Consider the following 21,393-nt stretch of genomic DNA (forward strand, 5'->3'; position numbering starts at 1 on the left):
ATGTATTGCATAATATATATATCTATCTATATACAGTATATATATATATATATATATATATATATATATACATATATATATATATACATATATATATATATATATACATATATATATATACTGTATATAGATAGATATATATATTATGCAATACATTGAATACGGCCAGATTTGTAGTATTTCAAATATATTTTTCTTCCATGTGGAATACACTGCTCAAAGAAAATGACAGGCAGCCTTTAAATAAATTATATATACTGTGTGTATGTATGTGTGTATATATATATATATATATATATATATATATACATTTTTTTTTGGAATATATTCTTCAGATTTTTTACATATAAAAAAGCCATTTTAACATATATTTGTAAATGTATCCCAAAAATGTAGATTAAATGTATCTTTAAAGACATACAGTATATTTGAAAATGTATTTTTACAAATATTTTTCATATAGTTTGTAATAAAAAAGCATTTCAACATACAGTATATATATATATATATATATATATATATATATATATTGAATACTGCCAAAACTGTAGTATGTCAAATATATGTCAGTATGTTTGTGAAGAATATTTTTATAATACATTTTTCCCTCGGGGGACATTGCACGGACTTTTGCACAAAGTAGTATTTTGTTTGCACTATTGATTTGCACCTTTTTATATGGTTTATATTCATGGTCACTGTCACCTTTGTAGCGATTTCTTGTTTTAAAGGGGAAGCGCACCGATTGTATTTTTCAACCTATCAGGAATAGGAAATGTTGGGTTTCCATTCAGTATTCTTTGACCCCCCAATTGTCCCCAGTAATCACCAGTGATGAAGAGTGTCATGAGAAACACAATTTATTGGATAGGTAGTACAATGACTGGACGAGCGATCATAACACAGACAGACGTCGGACGACTTATGGTGGCCATGGCCAAGTCACTGCATTACAGGCAGACATTGTGCAAAGTCCCATTACTGCATCCATAGAATGAGTAGAAACAATTCATTTTAAAGTGCACCTGTTTTAGGACCCATAAAGGTCCACCATGGCCAGGCAAGGCATGTTGACTGTTATGAACTATAAAGAAGTCACCAGAGACAATGGACTCAGAACCAGAATAGGATTCTGTATTAGTGGCAGTGGTAACCTCGAAGGCAGACGGATCCCAGGAGAGACGTGACCCAACAAACATTGTGTGGCTATGCCTTTATCTGATTTGGATGGAGCACAGCTGGGCCAATATGAAGACTCTTCAGCTCGATGTGCAGGTTTGGATGGAGCCATGATGGAAGGACTTTTTCCTGCCCGTGGGGAGTTGGCACTCAATGCAAAGAGTTCATCTTCATGACACAAAACAAATGTACGACCAGGAAGCTCGAAGTCCATCTTCTAACTGGATGGTGGAGCTGGTTGGCACACAAACATAATTGTAGACATATCTTCTACAACAGGGAGAAGGCAGACACCCTCGTGGAGTTCATGGCTAGAAGCCTCATATTCATCTTCTGAGGATGGCCCGTGATGGAAACAAACATACAGAGTAATGAATGAATGGAAACATGATGGGAACAGAGTAATGAAGGCACAGACAACAGCCCTCAAGTCTAAAATAGGTCCAAATGTCTCTTCTCCTAGAGCAGTGTTTCTCAACTCCAGTCCTCATGGACCCCCAACAGGTCATGTTTTCAGGATTTCCCTCAGATGAAACAGCTGTGGTAATTACTAAGGCAGTGAAACTGATCAAATCACCTGTGCAAAATAATGGAAATCCTGAAAACATGACCTGTTGGGGATCCATGAGGACTGGAGTTGAGAAACACTGTCCTAGAGGCACACATTGCAAGGTTAGTGGAAGGGCGTTCCACACACAAGACCAGCTCTATGGCACACACGCAAAGCTTGTAGGAATAACATCTATGTAGAATGTTAGGGGACATGGAAAAGATGGACACCATGATGGCACATGTGACCAGAAGCCTTTTATTCATCTTCTAACGATGGTCCATAGTGGAAGAGTGATAGCAAGAAAGCAATGAATGCCTATGGTGGAATAATGATGGGAACATGACGGGATGAATGCTCAGACATCAGCCCAAATGTCTACTAAATCACCTAAGGGTCAAACAGTATCCTTTTGTTGCTGGACAGAATGCTCACCCATATGATAGGAAAAGTCATGGATGACCACGATTGCCCAGATCAGGGGTGGGAAACTGTGGCCCTCCAGCTGTTGTAGAACTACAAGTCCCATGAGGCATTGCAAAACTGACAGTTACAAGCATGACTCCCAAAGGCAGAGGCATGATGGGACTTGTAGTTCACCAACAGCTGGAGGGCCACAGTTGCCCACCCCTGGCCCAAGTGATAAGAAAGGTCATGGACGGACACGATCGCCCAGATGATAAGAAAGGTCATGGATGGACACGATCGCCCAGATGATAAGAAAGGTCATGGATGGACACGATCACCCAGATGATAAGAAAGGTCATGGATGGACACGATCGCCCAGATGATAAGAAAGGTCATGGATGGACACGATCGCCCAGATGATAAGAAAGGTCATGGATGGACACGATCGCCCAGATGATAAGAAAGGTCATGGATGGACACGATCACCCAGATGATAAGAAAGGTCATGGATGGACACGATCGCCCTGATAAGAAAAGTCATGGATGGACACGATCGCCCAGATGATAAGAAAGGTCATGGATGGACACGATGGCCCAGATGATAAGAAAGGTCACGGATGGACACCATCGCCCAGATGATAAGAAAGGTCATGGATGGACACGATCGCCCAGATGATAAGAAAGGTCATGGATGGACACGATCGCCCTGATAAGAAAGGTCACGGATGGACACCATCGCCCAGATGATAAGAAAGGTCATGGATGGACACGATCGCCCAGATGATAAGAAAGGTCACGGATGGACACGATCGCCCAGATGATAAGAAAGGTCACGGATGGACACGATCGCCCAGATGATAAGAAAAGTCATGGATGGACACGATCGCCCAGATGATAAGAAAGGTCATGGATGGACACGATCGCCCAGATGATAAGAAAGGTCATGGATGGACACGATCGCCCAGATGATAAGAAAGGTCATGGATGGACACGATCGCCCAGATGGTAAGAAAACTCATGGATGGACACGATCGCCCGGATGATAAGAAAGGTCATGGATGGACACGATCGCCCGGATGATAGAAAAGGTCATGGATGGACACGACCGCCCAGATGATAAGAAAGGTCATGGATGGACACGACCGCCCGGATGATAGAAAAGGTCATGGATGGACACGATCGCCCAGATGATAGAAAAGGTCATGGATGGACACGATCGCCCAGATGATAAGAAAGGTCATGGATGGACACGATCGCCCAGATGATAAGAAAAGTCATGGATGACCACGATTGCCCAGATGATAAGAAAGGTCATGGATGGACACGACCGCCCAGATGATAAGAAAGGTCATGGATGGACACGACCGCCCAGATGATAAGAAAGGTCATGGATGGACACGATCGCCCAGATGATAAGAAAGGTCATGGATGGACACGATCGCCCAGATGATAAGAAAAGCGATGGATGAACATGAGCGCTCAGATTATATTGAAGGGTTGGGGTGACCCTCGGGTGGTAGGAGGTCACCCCCGATAGATAACAAAGTGCCACGTCCCAGTATAGAATATTGAAAGAAACAATGTGGAAATTGACTTTTTAGGCACAGAATCTCGGTACACAAGTTTATGTGCCTAGAAAGTCCATTTCCACATTCTTTCTTTCAACGATCGCCCAGATGATAAGAAAAGTCATGGATGGACACGATCGCCCAGATGATAAGAAAGGTCATGGATGGACACGATCGCCCAGATGATAAGAAAGGTCATGGATGGACACGATCGCCCAGATGATAAGAAAGGTCATGGATGGACACGATCGTCCAGATGATAAGAAAGGTCATGGATGGACACGATCGCCCAGATGATAAGAAAGGTCATGGATGGACACGATCGCCCAGATGATAAGAAAAGTCATGGATGGACACGATCGCCCAGATGATAAGAAAGGTCATGGATGGACACGATCGCCCAGATGATAAGAAAGGTCATGGATGGACACGACCGCCCAGATGATAAGAAAGGTCATGGATGGACACGATCGCCCTGATAAGAAAAGTCATGGATGGACACGATCGCCCAGATGATAAGAAAGGTCATGGATGGACACGATCGCCCAGATGATAAGAAAGGTCATGGATGGACACGACCGCCCAGATGATAAGAAAAGTCATGGATGGACACGATCGCCCAGATGATAAGAAAGGTCATGGATGGACAAGATCGCCCAGATGATAAGAAAGGTCATGGATGGACACGGTCGCCCTGATAAGAAAAGTCATGGATGGACACGATCGCCCAGATGATAAGAAAGGTCATGGATGGACACGACCGCCCAGATGATAAGAAAAGTCATGGATGGACACGATCGCCCTGATAAGAAAAGTCATGGATGGACACGATCGCCCAGATGATAAGAAAAGTCATGGATGGACACGATCGCCCAGATGATAAGAAAGGTCATGGATGGACACGATCGCCCAGATGATAAGAAAGGTCATGGATGGACACGATCGCCCAGATGATAAGAAAGGTCATGGATGGACACGACCGCCCAGATGATAAGAAAGGTCATGGATGGACACGATCGCCCAGATGATAAGAAAGGTCATGGATGGACACGATCGCCCAGATGATAAGAAAGGTCATGGATGGACACGACCGCCCAGATGATAAGAAAGGTCATGGATGGACACGATCGCCCAGATGATAAGAAAGGTCATGGATGGACACGATCGCCCAGATGATAAGAAAGGTCATGGATGGACACGACCGCCCAGATGATAAGAAAAGTCATGGATGGACACGATCGCCCAGATGATAAGAAAGGTCGTGGATGGACACGATCGCCCAGATGATAAGAAAGGTCGTGGATGGACACGATCGCCCAGATGATAAGAAAGGTCATGGATGGACACGACCGCCCAGATGATAAAAAAAGTCATGGATGGACACGATCGCCCTGATAAGAAAAGTCATGGATGGACATGATCGCCCAGATGATAAGAAAGGTCATGGATGGACACGATCGCCCAGATGATAAGAAAGGTCATGGATGGACATGATCGCCCAGATGATAAGAAAGGTCATGGATGGACACGATCGCCCAGATGATAAGAAAGGTCATGGATGGACACAACCACTCAGATGATAAGAAAAGTCATGGATGGACACGACCGCCCAGATGATAAGAAAAGCGATGGATGAACATGAGCGCTCAGATTATATTGAAGGGTTGGGGTGACCCTCGGGTGGTAGGAGGTCACCCCCGATAGATAACAAAGTGCCACGTCCCAGTATAGAATATTGAAAGAAACAATGTGGAAATTGACTTTTTAGGCACAGAATCTCGGTACACAAGTTTATGTGCCTAGAAAGTCCATTTCCACATTCTTTCTTTCAACGATCGCCCAGATGATAAGAAAGGTCATGGATGGACACGATCGCCCAGATGATAAGAAAGGTCATGGATGGACACGGTCGCCCAGATGATAAGAAAGGTCATGGATGGACACGATCGCCCAGATGATAAGAAAGGTCATGGATGGACACAATCTTGGTCCTCACACTTTGAGCAGCTACAGCTGTGTCTACATCATATAATGGTGACTCACCTTGGAGCAGCGATGGAAGGACTTATCAGACCCGTGTTTTGGTTGGTATACCGCTTGGGTCATGTATACATCCAGGGAATGATACACATCAGAGGCATCTGGGGAAGCTCTGTGTCCCTCTACCTATGGTGATTCATGTTAAAGATTTAAAGATGGAGGCAAACGCAATCAAGCTAGATGCACATAGCGTATCTGACAGAGAAGAAATGGATGCTGGGTTGGTGTTCCTGCAGAAGATGAAGCTTCATGTGCATCTTTAATTGATCTCTAATACAGGAATCATGACACAAGGACAAATATATAAAACAAGAAAGAAATGGACAAAACAAAGGTGATTACAAAGGCTTAAGCCCTGCTAATGACCATCCATGGTAGGGAAGTGATTGAAACTCATTTATTATATGAAATGAAAAGATAGTTATGATGGAGCTCATATCTAGAGGAGCTTCTGTACCTTATGAAGATAATATTGGTGGATCAGTACACACAGCTCAATTATTATATGAAATAAGACAATTATGGTGGTGACCACATCTAGAGGAGCTCAAGCTCCATGTGTACCTTCTAGTGGACATTCAGGGTAGAGAAGTGATTGGACTTCACACAGCTCATCTATCAGTTGAAATGAGATGAACAAAAACCATAGCTGTGCTCACAACCAGAGGAGCTCTAGCTCCATGCGTACCTTCTGGTGGAAGTTTCATGAAGGAGCAGTGACTGAAACACATGGCTGTTTCTACATAAAATGAGACAATTCTGGTGGTGCCCACATCTAGAGGAGCTCAAGCTCCATGTGTACCTTCTAGTGGACATTCGGGGTGGAGAAGTGATTGGACTTCACACAGCTCATCGATCAGTTGAAATGAGATAAACAGAAACCATAGCTGTGCTCAAAAGCAGAGGATCTCTAGCTCCATGTGTACCTTCTAGTGGAGATTCGGGGTGGAGAAGTGATTGGACTTCACACAGCTCATCTATCAGTTGAAATGAGGTGAACAGAAGCCATAGCTGTGCTTACAAGCAGAGGAGCTCTAGCTCCATGTGTATCTTCTAGTGGACATTCGGGGTGGAGAAGTGATTGGACTTCACACAGCTCATCTATCTGTTGAAATGAGGTGAAGCCATAGCTGTGCTCACAAGCAGAGGAGCTCTAGCTCCATGTGTACCTTCTAGTGGACATTCGGGGTGGAGAAGTGATTGGACTTCACACAGCTCATCTATCTGTTGAAATGAGGTGAAGCCATAGCTGTGCTCACAAGCAGAGGAGCTCTAGCTCCATATGTACCTTCTGGTGGAAGTTTCATGAAGGAGCAGTGACTGAAACACACAGCTCAACTATTATATGAAATAAGACAATTATGGTGGTGCCCACATCTAGAGGAGCTCAAGCTCCATGTGTACCTTCTAGTGAACCGTCATGGTGGAGAAGTGATTGGACTTCACACAGCTCATTGATCAGTTGAAATGAGATAACAGAAACCATAGCTGTGCTCACAAGCAGAGGAGCTCTAGCTCCATGTGAACCTTCTGGTGGAAGTTTCATCATGGAGCAGTGATTGAAACACATGGCTGTTTCTACATGAAATGAGACAATTATGATGGTGCTCACATCCAGAGGAGCTTAAGCTCCATATATACCTTCTGGTGAACATTCATGGTGGAGAAGTGGTTGAACTTCACACAGTTCATCTATTATATGGAATGATAGAATTATGATGATGCTCACATCTAGAGGAGCTTGAGCTCCATGTATACCTTCTGATGACAGCTCATGATGGAGCAAGCACTAAAGCAAACACAGGTCATCTATCACATGAAATAAGAAGGACAGAAACCATAACTGTGTTCACATGCAGAGGAGCTGAAGGTCCATGTGCACCTTATGATGGACCTTCATGGTGAAGTGATTGAAGTATGCTCAACTCATCTGTTGTATTAAACGAGAACAGGAGCCATGACATTTTTCACATTCAGAGGAACTCAAGCTCCACATGTACCTTCTGATGACAATTTCACGGTGAAGCACTGACTGAAGCACAAAGAGAAATTGTAATGCGGCTCACATCTAGAGGAGCTTGAGTTTTATGTGTATCTTCTTATGGACATTCATGGTGGAGTAGTGATTGACGTACGCATAGCTTATTTCTCATATGAAATTAGATGGACAAAAAGTGTGACTGTGCTCACATCTAGAGGAGCTTGAGCTCTATGTGAATCTTCTGGTGGCAGTTCATGGTGGAACAGTGATTGAAGCTCACACGGCTCGGCTGTGGTATAAAATAGGACAGGAATTATGGATGTGCTCACATCTAGAGAAGCTCCTGCTCAATGTACATCTTCTGGTCTGGGCAGAAACCATGAGTGCTTTCACATCTAGAGAAGATCCTGCTCGATGTGCATCTTCTGATGGCAGTACATAGTGGAACAGTGATTGCAGCTCACACGGCTCGGCTGTGGTATAAAATAGGACAGGAATTATGGATGTGCTCACATCTGGAGAAGCTCCAGCTCAATGTACATTTTCAGGTGGCAGTTCATGGTGGAGCAGTGATTGAAGCTCATCTATCTTTTGAAATACGGGCAGAAACCATGAGTGCTTTCACATCTAGAGAAGCTCCAGCTCAATGTTCATCTTCTGGTGACGGCTCATGTTGGAGCAGTGATTGAAGCTCACACGGCTTGGCTGTGGTATAAAATAGGACACGAAATATGGATGTGCTCACATCTAGAGAAGCTCCTGCTCAATGTACATCTTCTGGTATGGGCAGAAACCATGAGTGCTTTCACATCTAGAGAAGCTCCAGCTCAATGTGCATCTTCTGGTGGCGGCTCATGTTGGAGCAGTGATTGAAGCTCATCTATCATTTGAAATACGGGCAGAAACCATGAGTGCTTTCACATCTAGAGAAGCTCCAGCTCAATGTGCATCTTCTGGTGGCGGCTCATGTTGGAGCAGTGATTGAAGCTCATCTATCATTTGAAATACGGGCAGAAACCATGAGTGCTTTCACATCTAGAGAAGCTCCAGCTCAATGTGCATCTTCTGGTGGCGGCTCATGTTGGAGCAGTGATTGAAGCTCATCTATCATTTGAAATACGGGCAGAAACCATGAGTGCTTTCACATCTAGAGAAGCTCCAGCTCAATGTGCATCTTCTGGTGGCAGCTCATGGTGGAGCAGTGATTGAAGCTCATCTATCATTTGAAATACGGGCAGAAACCATGAGTGCTTTCACATCTAGAGAAGCTCCAGCTCAATGTGCATCTTCTGGTGGCAGCTCATGGTGGAGCAGTGATTGAAGCTCATCTATCATTTGAAATACGGGCAGAAACCATGAGTGCTTTCACATCTAGAGAAGCTCCAGCTCAATGTGCATCTTCTGGTGATGGCTCATGGTGGAGTAGTGATTGAAGCTCATCTATCATTTGAAATACGGGCAGAAACCATGAGTGCTTTCACATCTAGAGAAGCTCCAGCTCGATGTGCATCTTCTGGTGACGGCTCATGTTGGAGCAGTGATTGAAGCTCACACGGCTTGGCTGTGGTATAAAATAGGACAGGAATTATGGATGTGCTCACATCTAGAGAAGCTCCAGCTCGATGTGCATCTTCTGGTGACGGCTCATGTTGGAGCAGTGGCGGAAGGACTTTCCACAATCTTTACACTTGTAAGGCTTCTCCCCGGTATGGACACGATGATGTTTCTTTAGTTCAGAGCTGAGGATAAAGCTTTTTCTGCACACTTCGCAGGTAAACGGGCGCTCTCCTGTGTGGGTTCTCCGGTGGCGGATAATTTGGGACCTCTGACTAAAGCTTTTCCCGCAGTCTGTACAAGTAAACGGTTTTATGCCAGAATGAGTTCTTTGGTGTATGACGAGGTCAGAGCTGCGGATGAAGCTGTTTCCGCACTCAATACATATGAAGGGCTTTTCACCCGTGTGGGTCCTATAATGAACCATAAGGTCAGCACTTTGGCTGAATCGCCGTCCACATTCGATACAAGCGTATGGTTTTTCACCGGTGTGAATTCGCTCATGGTTCTTCAGCCCAGAATTCTGGCTGAATTGCTTCCCGCAGTAAACACAGGCGTAGGGCTTCTCCCCGGTGTGAATGCGCTCGTGTTTACGAAGAACTGAACTTCGTCCAAAGTGTTTTCCACAGAAGATGCAGCCATACGGTTTCTCACCAGTGTGGGAGCGCTGATGAACGATGAGATTGGACTTCCCGATAAAGGTTTTCCCACAATCCGCACACACAAACTCTTTCCCTGATCGCTTCTGTTCTGCTGAGCGGATTTTAGGGTCAACGTCACATACTTTAGTACTGGCAGTAAGAACAACTCCGGGACTATATGGGTTGTGCAGCCGTCGGTGCTCAATGTAGGACGTCTCCTGAGAAAAGCTTTGACCACACTCAATACAAATATATGACCCAAAATCCACAGCTAGAGTAGACTCCGAACAGTCTTCACTCTCCGACCCACCAAACACAAGGCCATGGTTTAATATGCTTCTCCCCTGAGTGGTGGGGATTGTTAGGTGCCCAAACGCCCTGCACCCATACGGAACGTCAGCTGACAGGACCTTCACAGGGTCGCACCTTGTCCTGCGGTTTCTTCTCCTTGGAGTTTGCAGCAGGAAATCATCTGTTGCGTGAGCGGTGCCTGCAGATGGAATGGCTTTCCTTGGGTGACCGGAATCGCTGACTAAAGAGAAAATGAGATACAGAACATCATGAAAATCATGTCTGCTGTGTCCGTGGAATCCACAAAACCATTTACCTTGTACCAACAGTCACATGTTCAGGATTACCAGAGTCACAAATGTATAATAAAAGGAAACCAGAGATGAGGTGTAGATACCATTCCACCATGAAGTCGTAAAGGAAGGGTAGTGTCCCCACATGGGGTGAGTAATATTCAGATCCCCCTAAAAAAGATCTATAATCTTTGGGTGCCGTACTCTCATTAGAGGACACCCCAATGTCTTCTGATGGCTGTCACCTCATTCCTTCATCAGACTATCCTCACCTTATATACTTCTATAATTCTGGGATCCGTACTCTCATTAGAGGACACCCCAATGTCTTCTGATGGCTGTCACCTCATTCCTTCATCAGACTGTCCTCACCTTATATACTTCTATAATTCTGGGAGCCATACTCTCAGAGGACACCCCAATGTCTACTGATGGCTGTTACCTCATTCCTTCATCAGACTGTCCTCACCTTATATACTTCTATAATTCTGGGAGCCATACTCTCAGAAGACACCCCAATGTCTACTAATGGCAGTCACCTCATTCCTTCATCAGACTGTCCTCACCTTATAAACTTCTACAATTCTGGGTGCCGTACTCTCAATACATGACACCCCAATGTCTTCTGATGGCCGTCACCTCATTCCTTCATCAGACTGTCCTCACCTTATATACTTCTATAATTCTGGGAGCCGTACTCTCATTACATGACACCCCAATGTCTTCTGATGGCCGTCACCTCATTCCTTCATCAGACTGTCCTCACCTTATATACTTCTATAATTCTGGGAGCCGTACTCTCATTACATGACACCCCAATGTCTTCTGATGGCTGTCACCTCATTCCTTCATCAGACTGTCCTCACCTTATATACTTCTATAATTCTGGGTGCCGTACTCTCATTACATGACACCCCAATGTCTTCTGATGGCTGTCACCTCATTCCTTCATCAGACTGTCCTCACCTTATATACTTCTATAATTCTGGGTGCTGTACTCTCATTACATGACACCCCAATGTCTTCTGATGGCCGTCACCTCATTCCTTCATCAGACTGTCCTCACCTTATAAACTTCTACAATTCTGGGTGCCGTACTCTCAATACATGACACCCCAATGTCTTCTGATGGCCGTCACCTCATTCCTTCATCAGACTGTCCTCACCTTATATACTTCTATAATTCTGGGAGCCGTACTCTCATTACATGACACCCCAATGTCTTCTGATGGCCGTCACCTCATTCCTTCATCAGACTGTCCTCACCTTATATACTTCTATAATTCTGGGAGCCGTACTCTCATTACATGACACCCCAATGTCTTCTGATGGCTGTCACCTCATTCCTTCATCAGACTGTCCTCACCTTATATACTTCTATAATTCTGGGTGCCGTACTCTCATTACATGACACCCCAATGTCTTCTGATGGCTGTCACCTCATTCCTTCATCAGACTGTCCTCACCTTATATACTTCTATAATTCTGGGTGCCGTACTCTCATTACATGACACCCCAATGTCTTCTGATGGCTGTCACCTCATTCCTTCATCAGACTGTCCTCACCTTATATACTTCTATAATTCTGGGAGCCGTACTCTCATTACATGACACCCCAATGTCTTCTGATGGCCGTCACCTCATTCCTTCATCACACTGTCCTCACCTTATATACTTCTATAATTCTGGGTGCTGTACTCTCATTACATGACACCCCAATGTCTTCTGACGGCCGTCACCTCATTCCTTCATCAGACTGTCCTCACCTTATATACTTCTATAATTCTGGGTGCCGTACTCTCATTACATGACACCCCAATGTCTTCTGATGGCCGTCACCTCATTCCTTCATCACACTGTCCTCACCTTATATACTTCTATAATTCTGGGAGCCGTACTCTCATTACATGACACCCCAATGTCTTCTGATGGCCGTCACCTCATTCCTTCATCAGACTGTCCTCACCTTATATACTTCTATAATTCTAGGATCCGTACTCTCATTACATGACACCCCAATGTCTTCTGACGGCTGTCACCTCATTCCTTCATCAGACTGTCCTCACCTTATATACTTCTATAATTCGGGGAGCCGTACTCTAATTACATGACACCCCAATGTCTTCTGATGGCCGTCACCTCATTCCTTCATCACACTGTCCTCACCTTATATACTTCTATAATTTTAGGATCCGTACTCTCATTACATGACACCCCAATGTCTTCTGAAGGCTGTCACCTCATTCCTTCATCAGACTGTCCTCATCTTATATACTTCTATAATTCTGGGAGCCGTACTCTCATTACATGACACCCCAATGTCTTCTGATGGCCGTCACCTCATTCCTTCATCACACTGTCCTCACCTTATATACTTCTATAATTCTGGGAGCCGTACTCTCATTACATGACACCCCAATGTCTTCTGATGGCCGTCACCTCATTCCTTCATCAGACTGTCCTCACCTTATATACGTCTATAATTCTGGGTGCCGTACTCTCATTACATGACACCCCAATGTCCTCTGATGGCTGTCACCTCATTCCTTCATCAGACTGTCCTCACCTTATATACTTCTATAATTCTGGGATCCGTACTCTCATTACATGACACCCCAATGTCTTCTGATGGCTGTCACCTCATTCCCTCATCAGACTGTCCTCACCTTATATACTTCTATAATTCTAGGATCCGTACTCTCATTACATGACACCCCAATGTCTTCTGATGGCTGTCACCTCATTCCTTCATCAGACTGTCCTCACCTTATATACTTCTATAATTCTAGGATCCGTACTCTCATTACATGACATCCCAATGTCTTCTGATGGCCGTCACCTCATTCCTTCATCAGACTGTCCTCACCTTATATACTTCTATAATTCTGGGAGCCGTACTCTCATTACATGACACCCCAATGTCTTCTGATGGCTGTCACCTCATTCCTTCATCAGACTGTCCTCACCTTATATACTTCTATAATTCTGGGTGCCGTACTCTCATTACATGACACCCCAATGTCTTCTGATGGCCGTCACCTCATTCCTTCATCAGACTGTCCTCACCTTATATACTTCTATAATTCTGGGTGTCGTACTCTCATTACATGACACCCCAATGTCTTCTGATGGCCGTCACCTCATTCCTTCATCAGACTGTCCTCACCTTATATACTTCTATAATTCTGGGATCCGTACTCTCATTACATGACACCCCAATGTCTTCTGATGGCCGTCACCTCATTCCTTCATCACACTGTCCTCACCTTATATACTTCTATAATTCTGGGAGCCGTACTCTCATTACATGACACCCCAATGTCTTCTGATGGCCGTCACCTCATTCCTTCATCACACTGTCCTCACCTTATATACTTCTATAATTCTAGGATCCGTACTGTCATTACATGACACCCCAATGTCTTCTGACGGCTGTCACCTCATTCCTTCATCAGACTGTCCTCACCTTATATACTTCTATAATTCGGGGAGCCGTACTCTCATTACATGACACCCCAATGTCTTCTGATGGCCGTCACCTCATTCCTTCATCAGACTGTCCTCACCTTATATACTTCTATAATTCTGGGAGCCGTACTCTCATTACATGACACCCCAATGTCTTCTGATGGCTGTCACCTCATTCCTTCATCACACTGTCCTCACCTTATATACTTCTATAATTCTGGGATCCGTACTCTCATTACATGACACCCCAATGTCTTCTGATGGCCGTCACCTCATTCCTTCATCAGACTGTCCTCACCTTATATACTTCTATAATTCTGGGATCCGTACTCTCATTACATGACACCCCAATGTCTTCTGACGGCTGTCACCTCATTCCTTCATCAGACTGTCCTCACCTTATATACTTCTATAATTCTGGGAGCCGTACTCTCATTACATGACACCCCAATGTCTTCTGATGGCCGTCACCTCATTCCTTCATCAGACTGTCCTCACCTTATATACTTCTATAATTCTGGGATCCGTACTCTCATTACATGACACCCCAATGTCTTCTGATGGCCGTCACCTCATTCCTTCATCAGACTGTCCTCACCTTATATACTTCTATAATTCTAGGATCCGTACTCTCATTACATGACACCCCAATGTCTTCTGATGGCCGTCACCTCATTCCTTCATCAGACTGTCCTCACCTTATATACTTCTATAATTCTGGGTGCCGTACTCTCATTACATGACACCCCAATGTCTTCTGATGGCCGTCACCTCATTCCTTCATCAGACTGTCCTCACCTTATATACTTCTATAATTCTAGGATCCGTACTCTCATTACATGACACCCCAATGTCTTCTGATGGCCGTCACCTCATTCCTTCATCAGACTGTCCTCACCTTATATACTTCTATAATTCTGGGTGCCGTACTCTCATTACATGACACCCCAATGTCTTCTGATGGCCGTCACCTCATTCCTTCATCAGACTGTCCTCACCTTATATACTTCTATAATTCTGGGTGCCGTACTCTCATTACATGACACCCCAATGTCTTCTGATGGCCGTCACCTCATTCCTTCATCAGACTGTCCTCACCTTATATACTTCTATAATTCTGGGTGCCGTACTCTCATTACATGACACCCCAATGTCTACTGATGGCCGTCACCTCATTCCTTCATCAGACTGTCCTCACCTTATATACTTCTATAATTCTGGGTGCCGTACTCTCATTACATGACACCCCAATGTCTTCTGATGGCCGTCACCTCATTCCTTCATCAGACTGTCCTCACCTTATATACTTCTATAATTCTGGGATCCGTACTCTCATTACATGACACCCCAATGTCTTCTGATGGCCGTCACCTCATTCCTTCATCAGACTGTCCTCACCTTATATACTTCTATAATTCTGGGTGCCGTACTCTCATTACATGACACCCCAATGTCTTCTGATGGCCGTCACCTCATTCCTTCATCAGACTGTCCTCACCTTATATACTTCTATAATTCTGGGTGCCGTACTCTCATTACATGACACCCCAATGTCTACTGATGGCCGTCACCTCATTCCTTCATCAGACTGTCCTCACCTTATATACTTCTATAATTCTGGGTGTCGTACTCTCATTACATGACACCCCAATGTCTTCTGATGGCTGTCACCTCATTCCTTCATCACACTGTCCTCACCTTATATACTTCTATAATTCTGGGTGTCGTACTCTCATTACATGACACCCCAATGTCTTCTGATGGCCGTCACCTCATTCCTTCATCAGACTGTCCTCACCTTATATACTTCTATAATTCTGGGTGCCGTACTCTCATTACATGACACCCCAATGTCTTCTGATGGCTGTCACCTCATTCCTTCATCAGACTGTCCTCACCTTATATACTTCTATAATTCTGGGATCCGTACTCTCATTACATAACACCCCAATGTCTTCTGATGGCCGTCACCTCATTCCTTCATCAGACTGTCCTCACCTTATATACTTCTATAATTCTGGGTGCCGTACTCTCATTACATGACACCCCAATGTCTTCTGATGGCTGTCACCTCATTCCTTCATCAGACTGTCCTCACCTTATATACTTCTATAATTCTGGGATCCGTACTCTCATTACATGACACCCCAATGTCTTCTGATGGCCGTCACCTCATTCCTTCATCAGACTGTCCTCACCTTATATACTTCTATAATTCTGGGTGCCGTACTCTCATTAGAGGACACCCCAATGTCTTCTGATGGCCGTCACCTCATTCCTTCATCAGACTGTCCTCACCTTATATACTTCTATAATTCTTGGATCCGTACTCTCATTACATGACACCCCAATGTCTTCTGATGGCCGTCACCTCATTCCTTCATCAGACTGTCCTCACCTTATATACTTCTATAATTCTGGGATCCGTACTCTCATTACATGACACCCCAATGTCTTCTGATGGCCGTCACCTCATTCCTTCATCAGACTGTCCTCACCTTATATACTTCTATAATTCTGGGATCCGTACTCTCATTACATGACACCCCAATGTCTTCTGATGGCCGTCCCCTCATTCCTTCATCAGACTGTCCTCACCTTATATACTTCTATAATTCTGGGTGCCGTACTCTCATTACATGACACCCCAATGTCTTCTGATGGCCGTCACCTCATTCCTTCATCAGACTGTCCTCACCTTATATACTTCTATAATTCTGGGATCCGTACTCTCATTACATGACACCCCAATGTCTTCTGATGGCTGTCACCTCATTCCTTCATCAGACTGTCCTCACCTTATATACTTCTATAATTCTGGGTGCCGTACTCTCATTACATGACACCCCAATGTCTTCTGATGGCCGTCACCTCATTCCTTCATCAGACTGTCCTCACCTTATATACTTCTATAATTCTGGGTGTCGTACTCTCATTACATGACACCCCAATGTCTTCTGATGGCCGTCACCTCATTCCTTCATCAGACTGTCCTCACCTTATATACTTCTATAATTCTGGGTGCCGTACTCTCATTACATGACACCCCAATGTCTTCTGATGGCCGTCACCTCATTCCTTCATCAGACTGTCCTCACCTTATATACTTCTATAATTCTGGGATCCGTACTCTCATTACATGACACCCCAATGTCTTCTGATGGCTGTCACCTCATTCCTTCATCAGACTGTCCTCACCTTATATACTTCTATAATTCTGGGTGCCGTACTCTCATTACATGACACCCCAATGTCTTCTGATGGCTGTCACCTCATTCCTTCATCAGACTGTCCTCACCTTATATACATCTATAATTCAGGGTGCCGTACTCTCATTACATGACACCCCAATGTCTTCTGATGGCCGTCACCTCATTCCTTCATCAGACTGTCCTCACCTTATATACTTCTATAATTCTGGGTGCCGTACTCTCAATACATGACACCCCAATGTCTTCTGATGGCTGTCACCTCATTCCTTCATCAGACTGTCCTCACCTTATATACTTCTATAATTCTGGGATCCGTACTCTCATTACATGACACCCCAATGTCTTCTGATGGCTGTCACCTCATTCCTTCATCAGACTGTCCTCACCATATATACTTCTATAATTCTGGGATCCGTACTCTCATTACATGACACCCCAATGTCTTCTGATGGCCGTCACCTCATTCCTTCATCAGACTGTCCTCACCTTATATACTTCTATAATTCTGGGTGCTGTACTCTCATTACATGACACCCCAATGTCTTCTGATGGCCGTCACCTCATTCCTTCATCAGACTGTCCTCACCTTATATACTTCTATAATTCTGGGTGCTGTACTCTCATTACATGACACCCCAATGTCTTCTGATGACCGTCACCTCATTCCTTCATCACACTGTCCTCACCTTATATACTTCTATAATTCTGGGTGCCGTACTCTCATTACATGACACCCCAATGTCTTCTGATGGCCGTCACCTCATTCCTTCATCAGACTGTCCTCACCTTATATACGTCTATAATTCTGGGTGCCGTACTCTCATTACATGACACCCCAATGTCTTCTGATGGCCGTCACCTCATTCCTTCATCAGACTGTCCTCACCTTATATACTTCTATAATTCTGGGAGCCGTACTCTCATTACATGACACCCCAATGTCTTCTGATGGCTGTCACCTCATTCCTTCATCAGACTGTCCTCACCTTATATACTTCTATAATTCTGGGTGCCGTACTCTCATTACATGACACCCCAATGTCTTCTGATGGCCGTCACCTCATTCCTTCATCACACTGTCCTCACCTTATATACTTCTATAATTCTGGGTGCCGTACTCTCATTACATGACACCCCAATGTCTTCTGATGGCTGTCACCTCATTCCTTCATCAGACTGTCCTCACCTTATATACTTCTATAATTCTGGGTGCCGTACTCTCATTAGATGACACCCCAATGTCTTCTGATGGCCGTCACCTCATTCCTTCATCAGACTGTCCTCACCTTATATACTTCTATAATTCTGGGTGCTGTACTCTCATTAGAGGACACCCCAATGTCTTCTGATGGCCGTCACCTCATTCCTTCATCAGACTGTCCTCACCTTATATACTTCTATAATTCTAGGATCCGTACTCTCATTACATGACACCCCAATGTCTTCTGATGGCTGTCACCTCATTCCTTCATCAGACTGTCCTCACCTTATATACTTCTATAATTCTGGGTGCCGTACTCTCATTACATGACACCCCAATGTCTTCTGATGGCTGTCACCTCATTCCTTCATCAGACTGTCCTCACCTTATATACTTCTATAATTCTGGGATCCGTACTCTCATTACATGACACCCCAATGTCTTCTGATGGCTGTCACCTCATTCCTTCATCAGACTGTCCTCACCTTATATACTTCTATAATTCTGGGAGCCGTACTCTCATTACATGACACCCCAATGTCTTCTGATGGCCGTCACCTCATTCCTTCATCAGACTGTCCTCACCTTATATACTTCTATAATTCTGGGTGCCGTACTCTCATTACATGACACCCCAATGTCTTCTGATGGCTGTCACCTCATTCCTTCATCACACTGTCCTCACCTTATATACTTCTATAATTCTGGGTGCCGTACTCTCATTACATGACACCCCAATGTCTTCTGATGGCTGTCACCTCATTCCTTCATCAGACTGTCCTCACCTTATATACTTCTATAATTCTGGGAGCCGTACTCTCATTACATGACACCCCAATGTCTTCTGATGGCCGTCACCTCATTCCTTCATCAGACTGTCCTCACCTTATATACTTCTATAATTCTAGGATCCGTACTCTCATTACATGACACCCCAATGTCTTCTGATGGCCGTCACCTCATTCCTTCATCAGACTGTCCTCACCATATATACTTCTATAATTCTGGGTGCCGTACTCTCATTACATGACACCCCAATGTCTTCTGATGGCTGTCACCTCATTCCTTCATCAGACTGTCCTCACCTTATATACTTCTATAATTCTGGGTGCCGTACTCTCATTACATGACACCCCAATGTCTTCTGATGGCCGTCACCTCATTCCTTCATCACACTGTCCTCACCTTATATACTTCTATAATTCTGGGAGCCGTACTCTCATTACATGACACCCCAATGTCTTCTGATGGCCGTCACCTCATTCCTTCATCAGACTGTCCTCACCTTATATACTTCTATAATTCTGGGTGCCGTACTCTCATTACATGACACCCCAATGTCTTCTGATGGCCGTCACCTCATTCCTTCATCAGACTGTCCTCACCTTATATACTTCTATAATTCTGGGATCCGTACTCTCATTACATGACACCCCAATGTCTTCTGATGGCCGTCACCTCATTCCTTCATCAGACTGTCCTCACCTTATATACTTCTATAATTCTGGGTGCCGTACTCTCATTACATGACACCCCAATGTCTTCTGATGGCCGTCACCTCATTCCTTCATCAGACTGTCCTCACCTTCTATACTTCTATAATTCTGGGTGCCGTACTCTCATTAGATGACACCCCAATGTCTTCTGATGGCCGTCACCTCATTCCTTCATCAGACTGTCCTCACCTTCTATACTTCTATAATTCTAGGATCCGTACTCTCATTACATGACACCCCAATGTCTTCTGATGGCTGTCACCTCATTCCTTCATCAGACTGTCCTCACCTTATATACTTCTATAATTCTGGGAGCCGTACTCTCATTACATGACACCCCAATGTCTTCTGATGGCTGTCACCTCATTCCTTCATCAGACTGTCCTCACCTTATATACTTCTATAATTCTGGGTGCCGTACTCTCATTACATGACACCCCAATGTCTTCTGATGGCCGTCACCTCATTCCTTCATCACACTGTCCTCACCTTATATACTTCTATAATTCTGGGTGCTGTACTCTCATTACATGACACCCCAATGTCTTCTGACGGCTGTCACCTCATTCCTTCATCAGACTGTCCTCACCTTATATACTTCTATAATTCTAGGATCCGTACTCTCATTACATGACACCCCAATGTCTTCTGATGGCCGTCACCTCATTCCTTCATCAGACTGTCCTCACCTTATATACTTCTATAATTCTGGGAGCCGTACTCTCATTACATGACACCCCAATGTCTTCTGATGGCCGTCACCTCATTCCTTCATCAGACTGTCCTCACCTTATATACTTCTATAATTCTGGGTGCCGTACTCTCATTAGAGGACACCCCAATGTCTTCTGATGGCCGTCACCTCATTCCTTCATCAGACTGTCCTCACCTTATATACTTCTATAATTCTTGGATCCGTACTCTCATTACATGACACCCCAATGTCTTCTGATGGCCGTCACCTCATTCCTTCATCAGACTGTCCTCACCTTATATACTTCTATAATTCTGGGATCCGTACTCTCATTACATGACACCCCAATGTCTTCTGATGGCCGTCACCTCATTCCTTCATCAGACTGTCCTCACCTTATATACTTCTATAATTCTGGGATCCGTACTCTCATTACATGACACCCCAATGTCTTCTGATGACCGTCACCTCATTCCTTCATCAGACTGTCCTCACCTTATATACTTCTATAATTCTGGGTGCCGTACTCTCATTACATGACACCCCAATGTCTTCTGATGGCTGTCACCTCATTCCTTCATCACACTGTCCTCACCTTATATACTTCTATAATTCTGGGTGCCGTACTCTCATTACATGACACCCCAATGTCTTCTGATGGCTGTCACCTCATTCCTTCATCAGACTGTCCTCACCATATATACTTCTATAATTCTGGGATCCGTACTCTCATTACATGACACCCCAATGTCTTCTGATGGTTGTCACCTCATTCCTTCATCACACTGTCCTCACCTTATATACTTCTATAATTCTG

The 21,393-nt window shown here is 44.4% G+C and overlaps 1 protein-coding gene across 2 annotated transcripts in view; it reads right to left on the bottom strand.

Moving 5' to 3' along the window:
* Positions 1-844: 844 nt before the first annotated feature.
* LOC149427771 (uncharacterized) overlaps positions 845-21,393 on the bottom strand; it is a 38,978-nt gene continuing 18,429 nt past the window's right edge. For both annotated transcript variants that reach the window (XM_089667684.1, XM_089667685.1), the window contains exon 4: positions 845-10,453. In XM_089667684.1, the coding sequence (XP_089523810.1) occupies positions 9,330-10,453 (1,124 nt within the window). In that variant the 3' untranslated portion in view covers positions 845-9,329. The remainder of the gene's footprint in view (positions 10,454-21,393) is intronic.

Source organism: Staurois parvus, unplaced genomic scaffold (assembly GCF_062004578.1).
Source record: "Staurois parvus isolate SC_StPar_1 unplaced genomic scaffold, SC_StPar_1.0 ptg003491l, whole genome shotgun sequence".
Lineage (NCBI taxonomy): Eukaryota > Metazoa > Chordata > Amphibia > Anura > Ranidae > Staurois > Staurois parvus.